General features: G+C 36.7%; 1 protein-coding gene across 1 annotated transcript in view; it reads right to left on the bottom strand.

The window, feature by feature from the left end:
* Positions 1 to 27468, bottom strand: part of CEP126 (centrosomal protein 126) — a 111379-nt gene that overhangs the window by 43682 nt on the left and 40229 nt on the right. Inside the window, 2 exon segments of the mRNA XM_007448563.1 lie at positions 102 to 297; positions 21814 to 21925. Of these exon segments, the coding sequence (XP_007448625.1) occupies positions 102 to 297; positions 21814 to 21925 (308 nt within the window).

Below are 27468 nucleotides of genomic sequence, written 5' to 3'. Positions count from 1 at the left end.
TTGGCTAGTGGTATACATTTCTTTAGTGGAGAACACTGCAAAAATGGGACAGAATTATTGCTAGATATTAAAATATTAATAATGTATTTAGAGTTTCATACTTGCAAACTGCTTAGATGCTGATCTTCTAGGAGTTTCTGAGTTTCCTCCAGTTTAAGCTGGAATGCATCTTTGTTAGTAGTCAAGTTTGCCTTGCTGTTTTCCTTCATTTCTTTATCAGAATTGATTTTGGATAGATGTTTCTGACGCTTGTGATCATTTTTTGACAATGATGAAGGCAAGGAATTATCTATGACTCTGTGAACCATACATAAAAAAATGTTTAGTACATTTAAATAAAGTTAGCATACATATGATATATTCATATGTATGTATGTGTGTGTGTGTGTGTGTGCACGTGTGTGTGTGTGTGTCCTGATAATCACATATAAGGATATTGGAGAAATATATAGACATATTAGAATGGGAATTTCAAGGAGTCTACAGTAGAATAAAAATGGATGTGAGATTACAGTGCCAATAAAGCACTCCGTCTTCATGTAGGAATATCCAATTACTCATGGCTTTGATTATTAAATCCTATTCCTCTATCTACTGTTTGGGATAGATATAGAAGTAATTCCTGTAGATGTATAGAGTTAGTCCTCAGCTCTTTAAGAGAATTCCTATCTGGATAATGATATGCTGCATACCCTTAGTTCTGAGTTGATATCATGGATGGTAGGTATCCCTATAACCCTAATAGAGTTGGTTGAAGATTCAAGCAGATAGAAAATAAAATTTCTTGTTAGGGTAGACAGGAATTTCCATCTAACTTTACTAGTTTTGGAAGCTTGGATTTTATTGCATGGAGAAGAGTGTACATATTTATTTTCAGTTGTACCACAAATATAAGCATGGTTTTCATGCCACAGAGGGGGCTACCTTTATTTTTAGTGTGTTAAAGTGCCATCCGCAAATTATTAGTGGATGACATCATCTTCTTTTAGAATTTCGCATCTTCTGGAAACTTATAGCATGTAACATTTCAATATATGTACAAAGTAAAAAGAAAAGAACAAAGGAATAATTTCTTTTTGGGGGGTGAAGTATATCAAATAGCTGACTGCTGTTGCATTAGGGCCAGTAGTGAGAATCCAAGGGTATTTATTCCCAATTCATTGGAATTATTCCCAGTTCAATGAGGATTCAAATGTTTTGGAAGGTGACACATGGCCACATGTGACATATATCTATCTCCAATACCCATATATATCTTTATTTGGACAGACTGGAATAGTCAAAGTCAATGATTACTAGATTCCTGACTATCATTTTGTGACCACAGAGGGATCAACAAGAGCAAAAAGGTACCTAGCACAAGTTCCTGAACACTGAGACTATGTTTCTCTCTCTCGCTTTTAGGTTTCCTACTCTTATACTCTTACATCTTCCTTCCACTTCAGTCACCATTCCCAAATGAAGTATTGCTAAATCTACAAAATACCTAATAAACTAAATTTATTTACCTTTAAAGTTGTCATCTGTCAACTTTTTCTTCTCTATTTCTTTCTTCTCTACTCCACTTGCTTCTCTTCTCTTCTCTACTTTCAATTCGTGAGGAGGATTGAAGGAATGGATAGGAATAAAAGGAGATGGGGAGGTAGAGAGGAAGAGTGAAGCATGGGAAGAAGAAATCATAAAGGAAGAAGAAACAGGAGGAATTGGAGGCGGGAAATCTAAATTTGTTGGAGGCAAATACAGAGAGGGAGATGAATGCAAAGGAGAGGAGAAAAGAGGGAAAATGAAAGTGCTAAGAATGGAGAGGTAGAAGAGGAAGGTGAAGGAGAGGAAAAAACAGATGAGGAGGAAGGAAACTGTATAGAGGATGAAGAAGACGATACAGAAGTAGAAGATGAAGACAAAGAAGAGGTTGGAGAATGACAGGGAAGTGGATGGGAGAAAACTGATGTAGGTGGATGATCTACAAAGGCCTGGGGCAGATTTGATAATGTTATGGTTTGTGGAACAGATTGCTGGACTGACTGAAAATGATCTAAGCTAGCAGGATGTTCAGGCAATGGAGTGATAGAAGAAAGAGTGGGGATAGGTTGATGAGGGGGATGACTGGACAAACAGGAAGGCTTCAAAACAGGGAGACCTTCCAAAGGGTTTGGGGAAACAATCAGTTGAGCTGGAAGGGAACGATGAACAAGGGCCAGCATTAGAGTGGTTGGGGTAGAAAGTTGTGCTGGAAGGAAATGTTTGGGTCTGAAAGTTTTGTAAAATAACTTACTCTTTGAGTCAGAATCAGGAGTGACTGGTGAACCTCGGGGTGGGTGGGGTAAATAGGAATTGGGCCAGAAGGAATTGGGGCTGGTAGATGAGGGAAACTGCTAGAAAAGCTGGAAGTAACTGGGGCTGGAGGGCGAGGAAGATATTTGATTGGGTAGGACAGTAATGGGGCTGGTAAGAAGTTCTTTGGAAGAGTAGAGGGGACAGATGGACAGATAGGCAGGGTATGGGGCTGGTGGGTGGGAGAAACAGTTGGATAGCTAGGAAGAATTTGGGAATGGTGGGACAGCAATGGGGCTCTTAAAGGAGACAGCTGATTAGGTAAGAGGGGATCAGGTATGGAGACAGCTGGACAGGTAGGAATGGATCTGCACAGGTGGAAAAGCATTTGAACAGGAAGTAGAGAGACAGCCTTATTAAGATGGTTTTTTGATTTATTGGGCTGCCTCGAGGCTTTCAATTCATATTATGTTTTGTTCTGAGGGTCCATGCATGATGTTCTTCTGATCACCCAGTGTCCTCTCATGAGCTGAGAAATGTACATAGCTTACTTATTCAGGTTCCCCTTTCTCATTCCTTGCTCTTAGAGTATTTTCACCTTTCAGAAGTCTTATAGTCATAAAGATAATGAATATGGGCTAGAAAATCTGGTTTAAAGTACTGGTACAAAGGGCAAAAAGAGGTCAAATAGATTACTGCTTAGCTCTGGTCAGATTTCTCAGGGTAGCCTGTGGTTCAGGATCAACTGTCTCACCACAAATACATGGATATTGGAGATAGATATCTAATAACATCATTTTAAAGTATAAAAATATGGGGAAAATATAGCTTATTTTACCCTACATCTACCAGAAGAATGGTCAAGTACATTATCTTTGTGATAAGTATTTGGTTGTGATGGAAGGCTTTTATTTTATTAGTCATTTATTAATATTCTTATATCTCATTATTTCCTAAGTAGCTTTTATTTTCATATGGACATAAGTCTCTGATTTTTCTTGAGGCTTAAGCATTGAATGCCCTCCATTTTTTTCATACAACTTTTTTTCTCCTTTAGATTATCACATTACAACATCTTAAATTATTTTAATCTACCACTAATATTTTCTACGTTAGAACAATCATTTGTGAGTACTGATATACCTCCCCTTCTTTGGAAGCTCCCTGTTTCTTGACATTACTTTATTCTCTAACACATTTTAGGCTTATATTGTATAGAAAATGTATTTTTAATGTGACAATAGCTTATAAGTATTTGTAGTTTAATTATATTTTCAATAACAGTACATATAAATATTTCTATTAACCTAATACTTGATCTTTAATATTCCAAGCTGTCATATTTATAGTATAGCATTTTATAGTTTACAAAGCATTTTCACATACATGATTTAATACTGTTAGTTATCTGTGGAGAGGAGTTCAACTTTTAAATAAGTAAACAATAGTGTTCTCTCTATAAATTGTATATATTTGTTTTCCAAACACATAAAATTTATGTGTGTGTATGTATAGGTAGATATAAATATCATGAAGTATAGTCATAATAGTATATTACAATAATAACTGAAAACTATGTATTCTAATTTAGAATGGAGATAATTTCTCATAAAACAAAGTTGGTATAGTGGTCCTAGCAAGATTTGGCATAATAACTATATGTTTATTTGCTACAGGGAAATCAAAATTGTCCAACGCGTTATCTCTTCTAAGACTTTAAGGAAATCTTAGAAGAGACATTGTTGAACAAAAAAGTCTATCTTTTCATTCATAATGCAAAAGAGCTTTTTTAATTGAAAATGTCTGATAACACAAAGGGTAATAATATGCAGAAAAAGAAATCTAATAGTGAAGAAAACCTGTATACAAAAATGCACATTACTTCTATACTAAATGATTTGGAATTTTTTATCACTCTAAGTTCCCCTTGACCCTAACCCACCACCCCCACTAATTGTCTGTCATCTTCCTTTTCAGATAAAACTTTCCACAGAGTACTCTAAAATTATACTGTGTTCACTGCCACAACTTCCATTTGTTCCTTAACTTACTGCTATCTGGCTTCTGCCTCTACTGTTCCAATGTACTGCTTTTGCTAGCGATTAACTAATTGACCTAATTGTAGACCTAGACACTTCTTGACCACTATCTTTCCTGACTTTAGTTCCCTTTATTTCCATATCATCATACATTTCTGGTTATTTTCTGACTTCTCTGGTTGTTTCTTCTCAGGGTCTTTTTGAGCTCCTCTTTCTTTGCTTGGATATGCTGGAATTTTTGAGAGTTATGTCATCCTCTTATTTGCTTATATATCCATACTCTGTGTGTAATCTTATTTATACTGTCTGTGTGATCTTATCTGTATCTGTATGTGAGTGAAGGGTTAATAAAATCCATCCTCTGTGGACCAATTCAACTTTGGGTTAATTTTCTAACTCTGTTCCCTGGATTACTAGCAGGACTTGAACTGTGTTTCAGGCACATTGACTATGTAGAAAATGACCCTTTATTGGTAAACTGTATCTGTACTGGGACAACTGTGAATAAATCATAGATACCTGGTAGGAAGCTATAGCTTTAGGTTTCCCTGAGTGTGGTAATTCTTATAACTGGACATATCTCTTGCATGGAAGCTATTCATATAGAGCCATTACAAGAAATATTGGCTTCTGTTTGGAACATGGGATTTCAAACCCAGGGTGGCTGTCTGTTCATTGTGATATCATCACTTGTGGGAATAGGGGCACAGCAAAGATCAGCACTTTGACTGTTTTGTGGCATGCCATGAGAAGTCTTCCTGTTGAAGAATGTTGCCTATCGACATGCAATGTTTTATGTCTTGTAATTGAGGCCAAACCTGGTCTATTGTAGTCATGGGAGTTTGATTGTTTAGCTGAACCAAGACCCCCACTTGTAGGTATTGAACCATGGCTTTAACTTCATCCATTCATTGACAGCTATCATATCTATATTCATGGCCCAGACATCTTACAAATGAGAAATTGACTCCAGAGTAGCCCATAAGTATCTAAACTCAGTTTATCATCATCCTTCCAGTTACTCTCTCCCTTAAACCTCTTTGTACTGAATGGTCCTTATTTTGATACATGATTTCACTATCCATTAACTGACCAAACTCCATCTCCAGAGTCATCCTTGATTCCTCCCATTCACCTTTCAGTTCTTAAAAAGTTACCAAATCACATTGATTCTACCTCCTAAACAGGTCTTAAGAAGCCATTGTTTTCATTAAATGAAGTACCATTTTATCTGATTTTCCCACTTTTAGTCTTACCTTACTCTTTCTCATTCTGGCAATATTTCTAAAATGTAAATGTTATATGCTTTCTTCAAATTTTTCAGCAATTGTTTTTAGGACAAACTCCTTAACAAGGCTCTTCATGATTTAACTCATGGTTTCCTTTCTAAACAACCTAACTGCCTACAATTTCTCACTGTACACACTAGTCAAAATGAACTACCTATGAACTTATGGTTACCAGCGGGGAAGGGTGGGGTGGAGGGATAGACTTGGGACTGACATGTATGCACTACTTTATTTAAAATAGATAACCAACAAGGACCTGCTGTATAGCACAGGGAACACTACTCAATATTCTGTAATAACCTAAATGGGAAAATAAATTGCAAAAGAATAGATACATGTATATGTATGACTGAATCACTTTGCTGTACACCTGAAACTAATACAATGTTAATCAACTATGCTGCTATATAAAATAAAATAAAAACAAACAAAAAACCCACAAAATGAAGACCTACTTTCAGCTCCCTTAATACAACATGTCCTTTCATACCTTCTTTCCTTTTCACACACTACTTGTTCCCTCTTTCTGGAGTTCCCTGTTTCTGGAGTTCCCTCTCAATGTCTCTGATGAATATCTTTCTCATCTATTAAACTTCAGGTCAAGTTTATATCCTCTGAGAAGTTTTCATTATGCCAGTGATGTTTCTCTATTCAAAGTATTTATTGAATACCTCCAACATGCATAGCACTGAGCTAAAGCACCATAGGGAATATCTGCATGTGTAAGATTTAGCCATTGTTCTCTACAATACTACAATCTGGTTGGGGAGACATAAGTACACATAAAAATTGAGCAACATACACAATCAGGACTTTAAATTTTATTTCCATAGCCTTGACCTCTTGTTTCATCTTAGGTCAAACTAGTTTTATACATTTCTACTTGGATATTTACTCCCTAAACTCAGAAGGCTCAAATGATGTTTAATAATATCTTGCCAAACCTGTACCTTTTCATTGCATTCTTTTTGATTTTTAAAGTCACCAAGTTCCCTCAATTATCAAAGACTCAAAATTTCAGGTTCTTTTGATTTTTCTTTTTTTTTCATTTTCATTATTCCACCATATACCAAAGTCATAATCTAGTCTTTCCATGAAATATCTTTTCCTTCTGTCTTTCTTTTCTATTTCACTACCACCCTTTTAACATAAGTCCTTTTAAACTCATGGCTGCATACCTCTTGATTTTCCTGCACTGTTTTGTCCATACTCCAGTTTTTTTTTTACTATCAAGGGACATTTTATTCTATATGAAACCTATCACATTACTCTTATTTTTTAAAAATTAATTTATTTTTTGTTGATCTATAATATTGTGTTAAATTCAGGTATATGGCAACTGATTCAGTATTTTTGCAGATTATGCTCCATTACAGGTAAGATAATGGGCACAATTTCCTATGCTACACAGTATATTCTTGTTGTTTATCTATTTTATATATAGTAGTTTGTATCAGTTAATCTCATATCCCCAACTTGTCCTTCCCCCCCTCCCTCTGGCAACCACAAGTTTGTTTCTCTATCTGTGTGTCTTTATGTTTTGCATGTACATTCATACGTATTATTATTTAGATTTCACATATAGGTAATATCATACAGTATTTGTCTTTGTCTGACTTACTTCATTAAGCATTGTATTCTCTAGGTCCATCCATGTTGCTGCAAATGGCAGAATTTCATTCTTTTTTATGGCTGAGTAATATTCCACCATATATATAAAACATATCTTCTTAATCCAATCATCTGGGAACCTGGGATGCTTCCATGTCTTGGCTACTGTAAACTGTGCTGCTATGAACATTGGGGTGTGTGTATGTTTTTGAATTAGTGATTTCATTTTTTCCAGATATATACCCATGAGTGGAATTACTGGATCATATGGTAGTTCTATTTTTAGTTTTTTGAGGAATCTCCATACTGTTTCCCATGGTGGTTGCACCAGCTTACATTCCCACCAATAGTGTACTAGGGTTCCCTTTTCTCCACATCCTCTTCAATATTTGTTATTTGTATACATTTTGATGATGGCCATTCTGACAGGTGTAAGGTGATACGTCATTGTGGTTTTGATTTGCATTTCTCTACTAAGTCGAAAGTGATGTTGAGCATCTTTTCATATACCTGTTGGCCATCTGTATGTCTTCTTTGGAAAAACATCCATTCAGGTCTTCTGTCTGTTTTTTGATTGGGTTGTTTCTTTTTGCTGTATTGAGTTGAGTTGTATGAGCTGTTTATATATTTTGGCTATTAACCCCTTATCCCTTGTAAAAAATATTTACAAATATTTTCTCCCATTCAGTAGGTTGTCTTTTTGCTCTGTCTATGGCTTCCTTTGTTGTGCAAAGGGTTTTATGTTTAATTAGATCCAATTTGTTTATTTTTGCTCTTATTTCCTTTGCTTTAGGAGACAGATCCAAAAAAATATTGCTATAATTTACGTAAAAGAGCATTACCCTTACGTTTTCTTCTAGGAGTTTTATGGTTTCCAGTCTTACATTTAGGTCTTTAATCCATTAAGAGTTTATTTTTGCATACAGTGTTAGAGAATGTTTTAATTTCATTCTTTTACATGTAGCTGTCCAGTTTTCCCTGGACTATGTGTCTTTTCTCCATTGTATATCCTTGCCTCCTTTGTCATTGGTTAATTGACCATAAGTGTGTGGGTTTATTTCTGGGCTCTCTGTTCTGTTCCATTAATCTATGTGTCTGTTGTTGTGCCAATACCATGTTGTTTTGATTACTGTAGCTTTGTAGTATAGTCTGAAGTCTGGGAGGGTTATGCCTCTAGCTTTGTTCTTTTTACTCAGGATTGCTTTGGCAATTCAGCATCTTTTGTGATTCTATATAAATTTTAGGATTATTTTTCTAATTCTATGAAAAATGTCATGGGTATTTTGATAGAGAGTGCTTAAATCTGTAGATTGCTTTGGGTAGTATGTTTATTTTAATAATATCACTCCCTCCAATCCAAGAGCATGGGATATCTTTCCATTTTTTTGGATCATCTTCAATTTCCTTTATCAGTGTTTTATAGTTTTCAGAGTACAGGTCTCTCACCTCCTTGGTTAAGTTTATTCCTAAGTATTTTATTTTCTTATGTGATTATAAACAGGATTGTTTACTTTCTCTTTCTGATATTTCATTACTAGTGTATAGAAAGACAACAGATTTCTGTATATTATTCTTGTGTCCTGCAACCTTTCTGAATTCATCAGTTCTAATAGTTCTTGGGTGGAGACTTTAGGGTTCTCTATATAGAGTGTCATGTCATCTGCAAATAGTGACAGTTTTACCACTTCCTCTTCAAATCTGCATATATTTTATTACTTTTTGTTGTCTGATTGCTGTGGTTAGGACTTCCAATACTATGTTAAACAGAAGCAGCAAAAGTGGGCATTCTTGTCTTGTTCCTGATTTTAAAGAAAAACTTTCATTTTTCATAATTGAGTATGATTTGGCTGTGGGTTTGTCATAAATGAACTTTATTATGTTGAGATATGTTCCCTCTATACAAACTTTGATGATAGTTTTTATGATAAATATTGAATTTTGTTAAATATTTTTTTCTGTATCTATAGAGACAATCATAATTTTTATCTTTCCTTTTCTTAATGTGGTGGATCCTAGTGATTGATTTGTGAATGTGAACAACTCTTGTGACCTGGAATAAATCCAACTTGATCATGATATATGATCCTTTTTATGTATTCTTGGATTCAGTTTGTGAATATTTTGTTGAAGATTTCTACATCTATATTCATCAAAAATACTGGCCTGTAATTTAATTTCTTTGTAGTGTCTTTGCATGGTTTTGGTATCACAGTAAGGGTGGCCTTGTAGAATGAATCTGGGAGTGTTCCATCCTCTTAAAGTTTTGGAATAGTTTGATTAGGACAGTTATTAGTTCTTTATACATTTGATAGAATTCCCCTGTGAAGCTGTCCCATCCTGGAATTTTGATTGCTGGGAGTCTTTTTTTAATTGTAAATTTTATTTCACATCTAGTGACTGGTCTTTTCAAATTGTTTGTTTCTTCTTGACTCAGTTTTGGTAAGCTGTATGTTTGTAGAAATTTGTCCATTTCTTCTACGTTGTCCAGTTTGTTGGCATATAACTGATCATAGTGTTCTTATGGTTTTATTTTTTTTTAACATCTTTATCGGAGTATAATTGCTTTACAATGGCGTGTTAGTTTCTGCTTTATAACAAAGTGAATCAGTTATACATATACATATGTTCCCATATCTCTTCCCTCTTGCATCTCCCTCCGTCCCACCCTCCCTATCCCACACCGCTAGATTGTCACAAAGCACCGAGCCGATCTCCCTGTGCTATGCGGCTGCTTCCCACTAGCTATCTATTTTATGTTTGGTAGTGTATATATGTCCATGCCACTCTCTTTGGCACAGCTTACCCTTCCCCATCTGCATATCCTCAAGTCCATTCTCTAGTAGATCTGTGTCTTTATTCCCTTCTTGCCCCTAGGTTCTTCATGACCTTTTTAAATTTTTTTCTTAGATTCCATATATATGTGTTAGCATACGGTATTTCTTTTTCTCTTTCTGACTTACTTCACTCTGTATGGCAGACTCTAGGTCCATCCACCTCACTACAAATAACTCAATTTTCTTTCTTTTTTATGGCTGAGTAATATTCCATTGTATATATGTGCCACATCTTCTTTATCCATTCATCCGATGATGGACACTTAGGTTGTTTCCATCTCCTGGCTATTGTAAATAGAGCTGCAATGAACATTTTGGTACATGGCTCTTTTTGAATTATGGTTTTCTCAGGGTATATGCCCAGTAGTGGGATTGCTGGGTCGTATGGTAGTTCTACTTTTAGTTTTTTAAGGGACCTCCATACTGTTCTCCATAGTGGCTGTACCAATTCACATTCCCACAAGCAGTGCAAGAGTGTTCCCTTTTTTCCACACCCTCTCCAGGATTTATTGTTTCTAGATTTTTTGATGATGGCCATTCTGACCAATGTAAGATGATATCTCATTGTAGTTTTGATTTGCATTTCCCTAATAATTAATGATGTTGAGCATTCTTTCATGTTAGTTGGCAATCTGTATATCTTCTTTGGAGAAATGTCTATTTAGGTCTTCTGCCCATTTTTGGATTGGGTTGTTTATTTTTTTGTTATTGAGCTGCATGAGCTGCTTGTAAATTTTGGAGATTAATCCTTTGTGCCTTGCTTCATTTGCAAATATTTTCTCCCATACTGAGGGTTGTCTTTTGGTCTTGTTTATGATTTCCTTTGCTGTGCAAAAGCTTTGAAGTTTCATTAGGTCCCATTTGTTTATTTTTGTTTTTATTTCCATTTCTCTAGGAGGTGGGTCAAAAAAGATCTTACTGTGATTTATGTCATAGAGTGTTCTGCCTATGTTTTCCTCTAAGAGTTTGATAGTTTCTGGCCTTACATTTAGGTCTTTAATCCATTTTGAGCTTATTTTTGTGTATGGTGTTAGGGAGTGATCTAATCTCATACTTTTACATGTACCTGTCCAGTTTTCCCAGCACCACTTATTGAAGAGGCTGTCCTTTCTCCACTGTACATTCCTGCCTTCTTTATCAAAGATAAGGTGACCATATGTGCATGGGTTTATCTCTCGTCTTCCTATTCTGTTCCATTGATCTATATTTCTGTTTTTGTGCCAGTACCATATTGTCTTGATTACTGTAGCTTTGTAGTATAGTATGAAGTCAGGGAGTCTGATTTCTCCAGCTCCAGTGTTTTTCCTCAAGGCTGCTTTGGCTATTCGGGGTCTTTTCTGTCTTCATACAAATTTTAAGATTTTTTTGTTCTAGTTCTGTAATAAATGCCATTGGTAATTTGATAGGGATTGCATTGAATCTGTAGATGGCTTTGGGTAGTATAATCATTTTCACAATGTTGATTCTTCCAATCCAAGAGCATGGTTTATCTCTCCATCTGTTTTTATCATCTTTAATTTCTTTCATGAGTGTCTTATAGTTTTCTGCATACAGGTCTTTTACCTCCTTAGGTAGGTTTATGTTTTTGTTTGTGTTGTGTTTGTGTTTTGTTTATGTTATGTTTGTGTTGCAATGGTAAATGTGAATGTTTCCTTAATTTCTCTTTCAGATTTTTCATCATTAGTGTATAGGATTGCCAGAGATTTCTGTGCATTAATTTTGTATCTTGCAACTTTACCAAATTCATTGATTAGCTCTAGTAGTTTTCTGGTGGCATCTTTGGGATTCTCTATATATGACTATTATGTCATCTGCAAACAGTGACACTTTTACTTCTTCTTTTCCAATTTGTATTCCTTTTATTTCTTTTTCCTCTCTGATTGCTGTGGCTAGGACTTCCAAAACTATGTTGAATAATAGTGGCAAGAGTGGACATTCTTGTCTTATTCCTGATCTTAGAGGAAATGCTTACAGTTTTCACCATTGAGAATGATGTTTTCTGTGGGTTTGTCATATATGGCCTTTATTATGCTGTAGTAGGTCCCCTCTATTCCTACTTTCTGGAGAGTTTTTTTTATTATAAATCAGTGTTGAATTTTGTCAAAAGCTTTTTCTGCATCTACTGAGATGATCATATGGTTTTTATTCTTCAATTTGTTAATATGGTGTATCACATTGATTGATTTGTGTATATTGAAGAATCCTTGCATCCCTGGGATAAATCCCACATGATCATGGTGTATGATCCTTTTAATGTGTTGTTGGATTCTGTTTGCTAGTGTTTAGTTGAGAATTTTTGCATCTATACTCATCAGTGATATTGGTCTGTAATTTTTTTTTTTTTTTTGTATCTTTTTCTGGCTTTGGTATCAGGGTGATGGTGTTCTCATAGAATGAGTTTGGGAGTGTTCCTTCTTCTGCAATTTTTGTGAAGAGTTTGAGAAGAAAAAGGGTTAGCTCTTCTCTAACTGTTTGATAGAATTCACCTGTGAAGTCATCTGGGTCCTGGACTGTTGTTTGTTGGAAGATTTTTAATCACAGTTTCAATTTCATTACTGTGATTGGTCTGTTCATATTTTCTGTTTCTTCCTGGTTCAGTCTTGGAAGGTTATACCTTTCTAAGAATTTGTCCATTTCTTCCAGGTTGTCCATTTTATTGGCATAGAGTTGTTTAGAGTAGTCTCTTAGGATGCTTTGTATTTCTGCGGTGTCTGTTGTAACTTCTTCTTTTTCATTTCTAATTTTATTGATTTCAGTCCTCTCCCTCTTTTTCTTGATGAGTGTGGCTACTGGTTTATCAATTTTGTTTATCTTCTCAAAGAATCAGCTTTTAGTTTTATTGATCTTTGCTATTGTTTTCTTTGTTTCTATTTCATTTATTTCTGCTCTGATATTTATGATTTCTTTCCTTTTACTAACTATGGGTTTTGTTTGTTCTTCTTTCTCTAGTTCCTTTAGGTGTAATGTTAGATTGTTCATTTGAGATTTTTCTTGTTTTTTGAGGTAGGCTTTTATTGCTATAAACTTCCCTCTTAGAACTGCTTTTGCTGCATCCCATAGGTTTTGAATCATCGTGTTTTTGTTGTAATCTGTCACTAGGTATTTTAAAATTTCCTCTTTGATTTCTTCAGTGATCTCTTGGTTATTTAGTAATGTATTGTTTAGCTTCCATGTGTTTGTGTTCTTTACAATTTTTCCCATGAAATTGATTTGTAATCTCATAACGTTGTGGCCAGAAAAGATGCTTGATATGATTTCAGTTTTCTCAAATTTACTGAGGCTTGATCTGTTACCCAAGATGTGATCTATCTTCGAGAATGTTCCATGTGCATTTGAGAAGAAAGTGTAATATGGTTTTTTTGCATGGAATGTCATATAAATAGCAATTAAATCTATCTGGTCTATTGTGTCATTTAAAGCTTGTGTTTCCTTATTAATTGTCTGTCTGGATGATCTCTTCATTGGTGTAAGTGAGGTGTTAACGTCCCCCACTATTATTGTGTTACTGTTGTTTTCCTCTTTTGTAGCTGTTAGCAGTTGCCTTATGTATTGAGGTGCTTCTATGTTGGGTGCATATATATTTACAATTGTTCTATCTTTTTCTTGGATTGATCACTTGAACATTATGTAGTGTCCTTCATTGTCTCTTGTAACATTCTTTATTTTAAAGCCTATTTTATCTGAAATGAGTATTGCTACTCCAGCTTTCTTTTGACTTCCATTTGCATGCAATATCTTTTTCCATCCCTTCACTTTCAATCTCTATGTGTCCCTAGGTCTGAAGTGGGTCCCTCCTAGACAGCATATATATGGGTCTTGTTTTTGTATCCATTCAGCGAGCCTGTGTCTTTTGGTTGCAGCATTAATCTATTCACGTTAAAGGTAATTATCCATACGTATGTTCCTATTACCATTTTCTTAATTGTTATGGGTTTGTTTTTGTAGGTCCTTTTCTTCTTTTGTGTTTCCCACTTAGAGAAGTTCCTTTAGCATTTGTTGCAAAGCTCGTCTGGTGGTGCTGAATTGTCTTAGCTTTTGCCTGTCTGTAAAGCTCTTGATTTCTCCTTTGAATCTGAATGAGATCCTTGCTGGGGAGAGTAATCTTGGTTTTAGATTTTTCCCTTTCATCACTTTAAGTATATCATGCTACTCCCTTCTGGCTTGTAGAGTTTCTGCTGAGAAATCAGCTGTTAACCTTATGGGAGTTCCCTTGTATTTATTTGTCATTTTTCCCTTCTTGCTTTCAATAATTTTTCTTTGTCTTTAATTTTTTGTAAATTTGATTACTATGTGTCTTTGCATGTTTCTCCTTGGGTTTATCCTCCCTGGAACTCTCAGCGCTTCCTGAACTTGGGTGGTTATTTCCTTTCCCATGTTAGGGAAGTTTTTGACTATAATCTCTTCAAATATTTTCCCAGGTCCTTTCTCTCTCTCTTCTCCTTCTCGGACCCCTGTAATTAGAATGGTGGTGTATTTAATGTTGTCCCAGAAGTCTCTTAGGCTGTCTTCACTTCTTTTCATTCTTTTTTCTTTATTCTGCTCTGCAGTAGTTATTTCCACTATTTTATCTTCCAGGTCACTCACCCATACTTCTGCCTCAGGTATTCTGCTATTGATTCCTTCTAGTGTATTTTTCATTTCAGTTATTGCATTGTTCATCTCTGTTTGTTTGTTCTTTAACTCTTGTAGGTGTTTCTTCTTTAATTTTTCTAGGTCTTATTAAACATTTCTTGCCTATTCTCAATCTTTGCCTCCATTCTTTTTCCGAGGTCCTTGATCATCTTCACTATCATTTTTCTGCATTCTCTTTCTGGAAGGTTGCCTATCTCCACTTCATTTTTTTGTTTTTATGGGGTTTTATCTTGTTCCTTTATCTGGTACATAGCTCTATGCCTTTTCATCTTGTCTATCTTTCTGTGAATGTGGTTTTTGTTCCATAGCCTGCAGGACTGTAGTTCTTCTTGCTTCTGCTGTATTCCCTCTAGTGGATGAGGCTATCGAAGAGGCTTGTGATGGGAGGGACTGATGGTGGTAGAGCTGGGGGTTGCTGTGCTGGGCAGAGCTCAGTAAAACTTTAATCAGCTTGTCTGCTGATGGGTGGGGCTGGGTTCCCTCCCTGTTGGTTGTTTGGCCTGAGACGATCCAACACTGGAGCCTACCCAGCTCTTTGGTGGAGCTAATGGTGGACTCTGGGAGGGCTCACGCTAAGGAGTACTTCCCAGAACTTCTGCTGCCAGTGTCCTTGTCCTCACGGTGAGCCACAGCCACCCCCCACCTCTGCAGAAGACCCTCCAACAGTAGCAGGTCTTGTTCAGTCTCCTATGCAGTCACTGCTCCTTCCCCTTGGTCCCAGTGTGCACATTACTTTGTGTGTGCCCTCCATGAGAAGAGTCTCTGTTTCCCCCAGTCCTGTTGAAATCCTGCAATCAAATCTCTCTAGCTGTCAACGTCTGATTCTCTAGGAATTCCTCCTCCCATTGCCAGACCCCCAGGTTGGGAAGCTTGATGTTGGGCTCAGAACCTTCATTCCAGTGGGTGGACCTCTGTGGTATAAGTGTTCTCCAGTTTGTGGGTCACCCGCCCAGCAGTTATGGGATTTGATTTTATTGTGATTGCACCCCTCCTACTGTCTCATTGTGGCTTCTCATTTGACTTTCGATGTGGGGTATTTTTTTGGTGAGTTCCAGTGTCTTCCTGTTAATGATTGTTCAGCAGTTAGCTGTGATTCCGGTGCTCTCACAAGAGGGAGTGAGCACACGTCCTTCTATTCCGCCATCTTGAACCAATCTTTCTGTCAGTTTCTTTTTTGTATGTAGATTAATTTGTATTAATTTTTAGATTCCATTTGTATGTGATATCATTATTTCCTTCCTTCTTCTGACTTTGGGCTTTGTTTGTTCTTCTTTTTCTAATTCTTTTACATGGTAGGTTAGGTTGTTTGAGATTTTCCTTATTTCTCAAGGAAGGCCTGTCTTGCTATGAATTTCCTTCTTAGAACTGCTTTTTCTGTATCCCCCACATTTTGGAAAGTTGTTTTCTACTTTCATTTGTTTTGAGGTATTTTCTGATTTACTCTTTGATTTCATCATTGAGCCTTGGTATTTAGTTGCATGTTGTTTAGTCTCCATGTGTTTGTTCTTTTCTGTTTTTCTTTCTGTAGTTGATTTCTAATTGATACCACTGAGGTTGAAAAAAATGCTTGATATAATTTCTATCCTCTTAAATTTGTTGAGGCTTGTTTTGTGACCTAGTATGTGATATATACTGGAGAACATTGCATGTGCACTTGAAAAGAATGTGTATTCTGTTGGTTTTGGATGAAATGTCCTGAAGATATCAGTTAAGTCCAACTAGTCATGCTGTGTCATTTAGGACCACTATTGCCTTATTGATTTTCTTTCTAGATGATTTGTCCATTGATATCCATGGGGTGTTAAAGTCTCCTACAATTATTGTACTATTGTCAGTTTCTCCCTTTATGTCTGTTAGTATTTGCTTTATACATTTAGTTGCTCCTGTATTGGGTGTGTATATGTTAAAGAGTATATATCCTCTTCTTGTATTGATCCCTTTTTATCATTATATAATGCTCTTTTTGTCTTTCATTATAGCCTCTGTTTTATTTTGTCTGATATGAGTATTGCTAGCCCTGCTTTCTTGTCATTTCCATTTGCATGAAATATCCTTTTCTATCCCCTTACTTTCAGTTTGTGTGTGTCTTTTGCCCTGAAGTGAGTCTCTTGTAGGCAGCATATTGAAGGGTCTTTTCTTTTTTTTTTAACCAATCAGCTATCCTATGTCTTTTGATTAAAGCATTAATCCATTGATATTTAGAGTAATTTATTGATAGGTATGTACTTATTGACATTTTATTACTTGTTTTCCAGTTGTTTTGTATTTTTTCCTCTGTTGATTTCTTCTTTTTGTTTCTCCCATTATGGTTTGATGATATTCTTTTGTAGTATGCTTGAGTTTCTTTCTTTTTGGTTGTTGTGTATCTATTGTAGGTTTTTGCTTTGTGATTACCATGGGGTTCATATATGTTAACTCATAATTATATCTACTTGCTTTGAACTCATAGTCATTTAACTTTGAACACATTCTAAAAGATCTACGTTTTTTACTCCCCTCCCCTATATTTTGTTTTTGATGTATTTTTTACAGCTTCATGTTTATCCCATAAGTATTTATTGTAGTAGGAGTTGCTTTTATAACTTTTTGTCTTTTAATCTATGTACTGGCTTATTTAAGTGATCTTCAATCCCCATACATATGTCTTTCCTATTGGGATTTTTCCCTTTCTGATAGATTCTTACTTCTTTTCCATTTTGAGAAGACCCATCAACATTTCTTTTAGGGTAGGTTTAGTATTGCTGAATTCTTTTAGTTTTTGCTTGTCAGAGAAGTTATCTCACCTTCTATTCTAAATGATAATCTTGCTGGGTAGACAATCTTAGGTTGCAGGTTCCTCTGCCTTTTCACTGTATTTAACTTTCTGTATCTCTATGATTTTGGGTGAAACAGTTACCTATTGTGGTCTTGAAGGGGTGTTCTTATGTGGGTGTGTCTCTGTGCAGACTGTGTGTACCCAGTGCATTTGGTGGATTTGATGTGGATGCCAGTCATATCTTTCCTCATGGTATGCTGGCCTCTATCACCTTGGTAGGGAATGTGGCTAGTAATGGAGGAGTTAGAGCCTGTGTGGGGTGTGAGATGTACTTCCACTCTGCTTAGTGGCCATCAGGGGTGAGATCTGCTCTGAAGTTGCTGGAGCAGAGGCCCTGAGATTTGGGCTCAAGCTGGTTCTGCTTCCTTTAAGTGTGTGTTTTTCCTTCTTCTTGCACTGGGCCTTTGACCCAAAGGTGGGGAGTGCTGAAGCAAGTGGGGCTCAGGTGCTTATAGAGGGCTGATATGCTGCCCTGTAGGCATCTGTGACTCCACTCAGATGTAGCCTAAGTTTGCATCTTTTCCCCTGTTGTGATTGTCTCAGATCTAGTGTAAGGCTATGGTGTGGAGTGGGAGGGGTTGGAGCGTTTGCTTGTCTGGAAAGGTGGAGCATGGAATGGTAGTCATGGACGTTCAAGCACCTGCACTACCATCAGAAGTCTGGGCTGCTTCTGGGGTGCTGTTTAAGTAACTGCCAACAATGGACACTGTTCCACTTAGACCACACCCCAGGCCCTAGGTAGCCTCTGCATCTTTAGATTATTTTCCCAGGTCCTGTCTGGCCTAGATCCAGGGCCAAGCTGTGGCTTGGAGTGAGCAGGGCTTGACATTCACTTGGCTCAGACTGGGGGTTGTGGCAAGGCAGCAGCCACGAGGGCACAGCTCTCTCTGCCCTGTCTGGTGGTAAGCTAACACTTGCACACTCCTCATGAGTGGAGTCTAGGCTTCTGTAGCCTTTCAGTGGTTCTCCAAGCAGCCAAAGGGGCTTGTCTCCCATATGTAGGACCCCAGGAGGCGGACGTGCAGTCTGTGGCTTGACCCACTCACTTCCCAGGGTGAATGTCTGCCTGTGTGATCTCCCTTTTCCTCTTAGTCCTCTCCCAGAGGCACAGGCCTCTTACCTGATGCTTTTCCTCCCATCCTAGCCAATTACATGTGTATCTTTCTTACAGCCTTGGTTGTATAGGAGTCCTTCTACATGTTTCCAGTTAGTTTTCCATTATAATTGTTCCACATGTGGATGTATTTTTGAATTCTTTGTCAGGGGAGGTAAGCTCACATCCTCTTCATCTCCCACCTTCCATACTCCAATTCTTACACTTCTATTTGATCAACATTCTTAAACTCTTATTTATATCTCTTCTCTGCTGTGAAAAGGCATTTTCATTTTTTCTTCTCTCATCTTTTCCTTCTAACCACTCAAAATATTTTTTTTCTTTGTCAGATTTATCCTTTTCTCACTATACAAAATAGTACTATTTTAGTTTAGGCAGTAATGATCTATCCCTTGGATTAGCCCATTAAGTTTTTTTAGTCTCCTTGCTTCCAATTTCTTTCCACTCTTTTCATTCTCCAACATTCATACCAATTATCTTTCAATAATAATAAAGAGGATTATATCACTTCATGCTTAAAAACCACCACTGATTCTCTACTAGTTATAGGATAGAAATTAAAAGTTCCTAGACACACAAGCTTTTCATATCTGATCTCAATCTACATTTCTAGATAGTTTCCTGTCCTACCAGCAACACATACTACAGTCCTGCCACTCTGAACAAGTTCTATTTCCTTACGTGTCTTTGTCTTTTACAACAATGTAGGCCTGAACATGCCTAAAATCAACCTATGCTACTTTAGTAGACAACTGGTACTCATCCTTTAAATCTCCTCTCCAACGTCAAATTTCATACTTATCACTTTGCTAGTATTTCTGTAACTGCCCCCATAATGCAGTATTACTTGTGTCTTATGATGTAACTACCATTAAACAGTATTATAATGTAACTGCAAACCCTTCTTGGGCAGAGGACCATATCTCTTTCATATGTATAACCCTTGCTAATCAATGCCCAAATAACAGGTAATTAAGACACTTAACATTTTTATTCTCTACTTTTCTAGACTGCAATTCTGTTACTCATCAGTTTGACATCCATATTTAAACATGATAACACCTCTTCCATCTTAAGGGAAAAAGCCATATCTTGGCCCTATATCCCCTCTGGCTATTGTTCTACAGCTCTTTTCCTTTCACAGCCAAGCTACACTTGGTATTTTTTCTTTCTTGCTCTCCATTTCTTTCCAACTCATCGCAATCTCTTTTCTGTCCCTATCTCTCCACTGAAATTTCTCTGACAAAAGTTGCCAGTGTGACTTTTTTGTTGTGAAGTATAGTGGACACATTGCCTCTAAGCTGGATATTTCTCTTTGCCCTTCCTGATTCACTTTCCATACTTCTCTACTTGTCTCTGCTAGGCAGAGACCAAATGATCCCTTGCCTTTTGATTTATGGCTGACTTTGTTCCTCTGGCTTCCTCTCTTCTGGGCTTGGTTTAGTAGTGGCAATGTTCCTCTACCTAGCAGCCCTCTCATATAGCTATATCTCTTTTCAATTCAGGTCTGTGGTGGTAATACTGACTTTGTTGTCAGTTCTAGGGTTGCTTCATCATCCACTGTTGGCTTCCCAGTCTCCTTACTAACCTTTTTTTATTACCCCTTTTAAATATTACATGTTTTCTGCCAGTATCCTGACTGATACAAACTTTTTATTTTACTGATTCCCTAGAAGCCATTTGATCTCTGTAAACTGCTTTTTTCCCCATGAAAGTCTGTACTTCCTTAGTTCTACCTTCTCTCACTATATAGTCCTGTATCAACCACTCTGTTCCTATCTGTAGGCTTCTCTTTTTTTTCACTTCCTTAAATGTTACTGTTCTTTAGTGTTCTAACCTAGTTCTGTTGTCATAGTATATAATCTCCACAGCTGATCTCATCCATTGTTTTGGCTTCAAATGTCTTAAGCCTAGATCTTTCTCTTGAGCTCTAGACCCATATAATTTCAATTACATATACTGAAATAGCCTCCTGTTTTGTCCTGTTTCAATCAGTTATCAACACTTGTTCACAATAGATTGGAATGATATGTTAAAAAAGAAAAGTTGATCCTATCTCCCATCTGCTCAAATCCTTAACTCCTCCTAAATGCTCAGGATAAAGTTTATATTGCCTAGCATGTAGGTCATTTACCTCTCCAATCTCACATCTAGTGAGCTACTGGTATTCTGCATTCTATTATTCAGCCATCTCTGACTCCTAGAACACATCATTCCTTCTGTTACTCTTGGCCTTTCCACATGCTCATCCCTCTGTCTGGAATACCATCTACCCACTTGTTACATGATTAACTCCTATTTTCTTCAAAGCTTTGCTGAAGAGTTTTTAAAAATTCCATGAAGTCTTTCTTGAACTATAATAAAGACTGAATGAATTTAATTGTTCTTAGATCTGATCAAGGGAACTATTTGCCAGAGGTATTCTAAAAATGGAAGTACTTTAGTAAATAACATTATAAACAGGTAAAATATTAACATAAATTACATATGAATTGTAGACATCATTACATAAATTAATATTAAATATTATTATCATTACCCATTTGGTACTGTTCTATACTTTTTGAAGCATTATTTTACTTCTCTCCTAGATTATACTCTTGGGATTATATTTTTGAATATTACACTTCTCCATATCCCCTTCTCAATGCCTGATATAATGCTATGTACATAGTAGGTTCAAGAAACATTTATAATAAATAAATGGAAAATACAAGATGTTAGAGGGTACTCTCTGGTTGGTTGGTCCATCCTATTGCTTCAAGATAATTCATTTAAACTAACCTGGAGAGGAACCAGGAGGCACTGTAGCTTTTTAATGATATCCAGGAAAGATTTTCAGTGAGGAAAAACCCATTTCTACCATAAAGTTACTCCTCTTACCTAAATTTATATCATTACAACGCAAATTTTTTTTCTCTCAGTAAAACCAATATCAATATTTTAAAATGGGTTTTATGATAATTCCCATAGAAAGTACTAACATAGGCAGCATTGTAATAGCAAAGACAACAAATTAAAATTCCTACTTACTCTTGAAGCAGCTTATATTGTACTCTACCTCAATTCAATGTGTGAAAATAAAATAGTAAACTCTAAAACAGGTTAGGAGTAACTGATGAAAAGGCCTACAAACTCAGCAACTAGAGAACTATTTAATTATTATATATTAGTAAATTACACATGATAATCATAAATTACTTACCTCCAGTCTATTATTGGTCTGTGGGAAGAGGGAAGGTTTACCTCTGATTTTAAGTTGGATTCCTGAATTTGTTTGAGGGCCTCTTCTAATGGAGGAACTGGTTTTTGACAAACTAAGGGGATAATAAAGGTCAAATAGTACAGAAGCACTTCATCTTCAACACTCTCTTTATATATAACTTAATTGGTCAATGATAAAATACTACCTTAAAATTTTTGTAAAAAATATTTTTTAGAATAGTGTAAATATTTTAAATTTAGACACCCAATTCCCCGATAAGAAACAGTTACCTCAAAATTATCATCACCAATTTTAAGAATATTTATTTGGAAAAATGAAACATTGAGAAATGTCCAGCCTTTTTAGTGTGGCATGCAAACTCCATGATATCTGATTTCATAGTTCCATAAACTTCTGACAAAATTTACAAATATTCTTATGAAGAAAAGGGGAAGATATAAAAACACTATTTAACATTTATTGAGCATTTACTGTTAAAGACATTTTTAGGCACTGTATAAGTGTTAACTAATTTAATTCTTACTAAGGCCTTTGAGGCAGATGCTATTTGAATCTCCATTTTGCATCTGAGGAAACTGAAGCATAGAGAAGCTAAGTAACTTGTTCAAGGTCATACATTATATGGACACTCCTCCACATACCACTCTGCACAACCTCTAATCCAACCCTAGATCCCATAAGTATCCACTTTCCCAAGAATTTCCATTGTGCACTTTGGTACACACCTTCTTGTTTCAGTTGAAACATAGCTTCTTTTTAAAGGATGTTGCTTTTCCTTCAGCCCTCTTATGGGGAGGCACAAATAACTAAAAATAACTCAAGGTCTGAAGGTAGAGTAGGTGACTTTCTAGCTCTCCAATGACACTACCAAACTGTTTCCTCCTTTCTTCTTTAAAAAACCCATGTCCTCAGACTTTTCCACTATTATAATGTTTGTTATTTACCTTAAAATGTTTAAGCAAAACTAGTATATTTTTATAAATGGATTAGTTCAAACTTGAACTCTAGAGTCAAGTGGTGATTGCATAAAATACTAGTGAAAAATGCACAATTACAAGATGGTTTGCTGGATATTCTAATCATAAAGGGCCAATCCTCTTGAGGCAGAAACTATCAAGCTTTAGATTTTGATTGTTTTTCTAATTAGCATAATCAATGTCCCAAATGGTTGCTTATTGCTAAAACTAATGGCCAGTTGCACAGCCTGATGAATGTTAAAAATGGACTTTCTTTGTTGAAATTTAAGATATTTAAGTGGACTTTCCTAAAATATTTTAATCACTCTCTACCCTTGCATGAACAGAGAATAAGAATCTAGGGAGGTCTATACCCTATACCCTTACAGATGGTATTAAGGTTTGATCTCTGATTAGTCTTGGCTCCAGCTGTTAAACAGGAACATTTTTGATGGTCCAATACCAGAAGGCACATAGATTTTGTCTCTGGAATATGACTGTGTAAGTCTGAGTGGACCTTTCATATAAAGTGTAGTCAGAGCACCTAAAAGGACAGAGAACTGGGACTTTATTGAGCTTAGCGAACAAGTAGTACCAATCGTTTTTTGTCTGCTTTGCTAAAAAATGTTTAGTTGTGCTAGACTATAGTCTGAGACTTTGCTTTTATTAACACTCACCACTTATTGTCTATCAAAGAGAACTTAAAAACTACCTTTAAAACTAAGGTAGTTTTACAAACAGTTTACAAACGCCCATTACTCTTTCTTGTTGCTGTTGTCTAATGACCTTCTAGTCACTACCTCATACTCACTGATGAAAATTTAAGCTTAAATTTTTTGAGTACTTATGGTGTATTCGGGCTTTATTATTTCATTTAAACCACTAGGCTCCTCCTTCCAGTTCTTTTGCTCTAATATTCTAACTCCAACAATTCTCTGGCTCCAAAAATTTTCTGACTTCATCAGAACTCCCAATCCCTTTTTCGAAGCAAGGGGAAGCATCAGATATCATGCACATAGGGTGAACCTTTGGTTTAACTCTCATAATTTGGGTATAAACTAAACCAATAGACAATTAAATAAACAGTTATTTATCATAGCTTTGTTGTTGCTCTTCACTCATGGCATTACATTTTCTTAAAATTTTAATTTAATATTTTGTACAGGTAATATATTCATGTTCAGAAATCAAAAAAATAATACACATTTGGAAGTCTTGCTCTCATTGGTCATTTGTGTATTCTATCACTGTTTATGCAAATACAAACATACATAAGTATATATTCTATTTTAAAAAGTTGAAGTGTAGTTCATTTACAATACTATATTAGTTTCAGGTGTACAACACAGATATTCAATATTTTTATAGATTATACTCCATTTAACATTATTAAAAAATAATGGCTATATTTCCCTGTGCTGTACAGTATATCCTTGCTGCTTGTCTATTTTATACATAGTAGTTTGTGTCTTTTAACCCAGCAGTCCCCAACCTTTTTGGCACCAGGGACTGGTTTTGTGGAAGACAGTTTTTCCACAGACAGGGTTGGGGGGGTATGGTTCAGGCAGTAATGCGAGTGATGGGGAGTGATGGGGAGCAATGGGGAGCGGCAGATGAAGCTTCGCTCGCTTGCCCGCTGCTCACCTCCTTCTGTGCGGCCCTGTTCCTAACAGGCTACAGACCAGTAGTGGTCTGTGGTCCAGGGGTTGGGGACCCTTGTTTTAACCCATACCCCTATTTGTTCCACCCTTTCACCCTCCACACTGGTAACCACTAGTTTGTTCTTTGTATCTGTAAGGTTATTTCTGTTTTTAAATATACATTCATTTGTTTTATTTTTTCGATTTTGCATAAGTGATAACAGAGCTTGTCTTTCTCTGACTTATTTCAATAAGGATAATACTCTATAGGTCCATCCACATTATTGCAAATGGCAGAATTTTATTCTTTTTTGCGGCTAATATTCCATTGTATATATTTTCCCTAATTCAGTTAGAATTCTTATTACTATTGCTTTGAGTTCTTTATCTGGTAAATTATTTCTGTTTCATTATTTGTTTTTTTCTCTTGCTCTTTCAATGGAGACAAATTCTTCTGTCTTCTCATTTTGCTTAATAGTCTCTGTCTCTATGAAATTAAGTGAAACAGCTACCTATTGCTGTCTTGAAGGGGTGTCCTTATGTGGGAGCATCCCTGTACAGCCTGTGTGTCCAGTGGTTTTGGTGGGAGGGCTGGATTTGACATGAACACAAGTCATGTATTTCCTCAGGGTGTGCTGGCAGCTATCACTTTGGAAGGATATGGGGCTGGAGAAGGGGGTGGGGGTAGGGCCAGAGCCAGGAGTGAGCTGGGGCTTCCTCTCTGCTCAGGGACTGTCACCGCCTTATTGGGGCCAGGGTCGGGTCCCAAGTTGCTGGAGCAGAAGCCCTAAGGATTGGGTCTGAGCTAGCTCTGTTCCATTTAAGTGTGAGCTTACCCTCTCCCAGCACCAGCACTCTTGCCCCTGACGTAAGCAGTGCTGAAACAAGAGGGGCCAGTGTGAGCTCTTGGTGTGTGACCAGGTGCAGGCTGCAACAGTTTGGCCACATACAGAGTTTGGGCTGCTTTTGATGTGCTGCCTGTGCAAGTGTCCATAATGGCTGCCCTCACCCAAAGGATAACCACTTTGGTTCTGAATTGCCTCTGTGTCTCATGGCTGAGCTCTTTCTTTGGTTGTGGCGGCCCTAGTTCCAGTGTGGAGCTGTGACATGAAGTAAGCAGGGATTGAGCATTCACTTGGCTCAGGCTGCCATGTGCTCCAGAGAAGTTTCAGGAAACCAGTCAGCCACCTGTGCAGTTTCAATCTGCCTCTCTGCCCTCTTTTGGGAGTAAGCAAGTTTGCGCGTACTTCCCCCAAGCTCGAGTACAGGCTTCCCACAGCCCTCCTGTTAGTCCCACCAGCCCTCCAACCAGCCTAGGGGCTCATCTTCCCTGTGCTGGAGCCAGGACTGGGGCGCCCAATATGTGGCTGGAACAGAATCACTCACTCCCCAGGGAGGATTTCTGCCTGTGTAATCTCCCTTTTCCTCTGAGTACCCTTCCTGGAGCACAGGTCCCAACCTGATTGCTTCTCTTTCTTTCCTACCCTATTCCATGTGGATCTTTCAACCTTGGCTGCACAGGAGTCTTTCTACCAGTTTCCAGTGAGAACTGTTTCACATGTAGATGTATTTTTGATGTGTTTGTTGGATGAGGTGAGTTCTATGTCCTCCTACTCCACCATCTTGATCTCCTCCCTTAATATATATTCTAATTTCCCTCTTGTCTTACACAAAAGGTAGAATATTATGTATACTGATATGAATCTATGCAATTTGGGGGGCTTCATTAAGAAAAAATACTGCAAAACTACTAATATAAAATTAGATGTAGAGGCCATGACAGTGAAACTTAAACCTTATTGGCTTTATGGTAAATCTGTCTCTGCTGGAGGTTGTTCCATATAAGTCCATAAAGAATTTCCCAGTTTTTTAATAGCTGCATTATATTCCATTGAGTGAATGTGTACGTCATTTGTTTTTACTAAAGCTCCTCACTTTCTGTACGTAGGCCCTTGGGTAGTCAGCACCCCCTCTGGGGCAAATGATACTCATGAGTGGTGAGTATTCTGAGGCATTTAATATAACTGACCACATCTGTTTTCTTAAAACTACCTTTTCTTTTGCCTCTTATAACAATTTTCTTTGTTTGCTTTTGTTTCCCATCCTGCTTTCTTGATAACTACTTTACAAAATCCATTTCTAGTTTTCATTTCTCTACTTATAATAAATGCTAGTGTGCACTAAGGTTCTATTTTAGGCCCTATCTTCAATCTGCATCTATATCCAATATTTACCTTACCTTTCCACGTGGCTTCCTTTACCAACTATGTATCTATTCATCAGTGACTCTTAAATATAATTTCTATTCCATATCTTTTTCTTAAGTTTCAGATACATATTTCTAGTTGTTGATTTGATTTCCCTATTTGCATGAGTCATGGGAAGCTCAAAATCAATGCATTTAAAACTTAATAAATAATCTTTATCTCTAACCTGATTCTTCTTCTTTACTTGCAACCTTGATTAATATCATCATCCACCAAAATAATTAATTCATTAAGTCCTTACTGAGTGCTAAAAATTTGTGAGGCTCTGCACTAGTTCCTAGGGACACTGTTCTCCTAGTCTTTCTTCCAGCCATCTTGATAAATTAGTAACTGAATCTATTGATTATATCTCTTGAATATATTACCTCCTGTCTCTATATCCAGTGCAGTGCTTTAATTTAGCAGCTTAACACTTCTTGCCACAAATACTGAAATAGTCTACTACTAGTCTACCTACTTTAATATGTCTCTACTTCAATTCACCTTCCATGTTGTATGGATAATTACCTTTCTAACAAATCTAATTTTAGCACAGACTCTTAGTTTCCTACCTAATATCCATTTTCCCTTTGTTCCTTGGTAACACACCCTATATTGTTAGGGGTGGCAATACAGCCACATTAAAGAAAACAACAACTATATTTTCCAGTCTCCCTTGCAGATGGAGTTGCCAATTAGATATAAGCAGATAGATGGGGGCTTCTAGGAAAACAATTTAAGGGGAGCTCAGAGGTATACCCTTCTGTCCTTTCCATTTCTTCCTTCTTCCTG

This window comes from Lipotes vexillifer, unplaced genomic scaffold (assembly GCF_000442215.2).
Source record: "Lipotes vexillifer unplaced genomic scaffold, Lipotes_vexillifer_v1.1 scaffold593, whole genome shotgun sequence".
NCBI classification, from domain to species: domain Eukaryota; kingdom Metazoa; phylum Chordata; class Mammalia; order Artiodactyla; family Lipotidae; genus Lipotes; species Lipotes vexillifer.
Note: the sequence above shows the minus strand (reverse complement) of the source record. Positions and strands in the feature narration are given on the sequence as shown.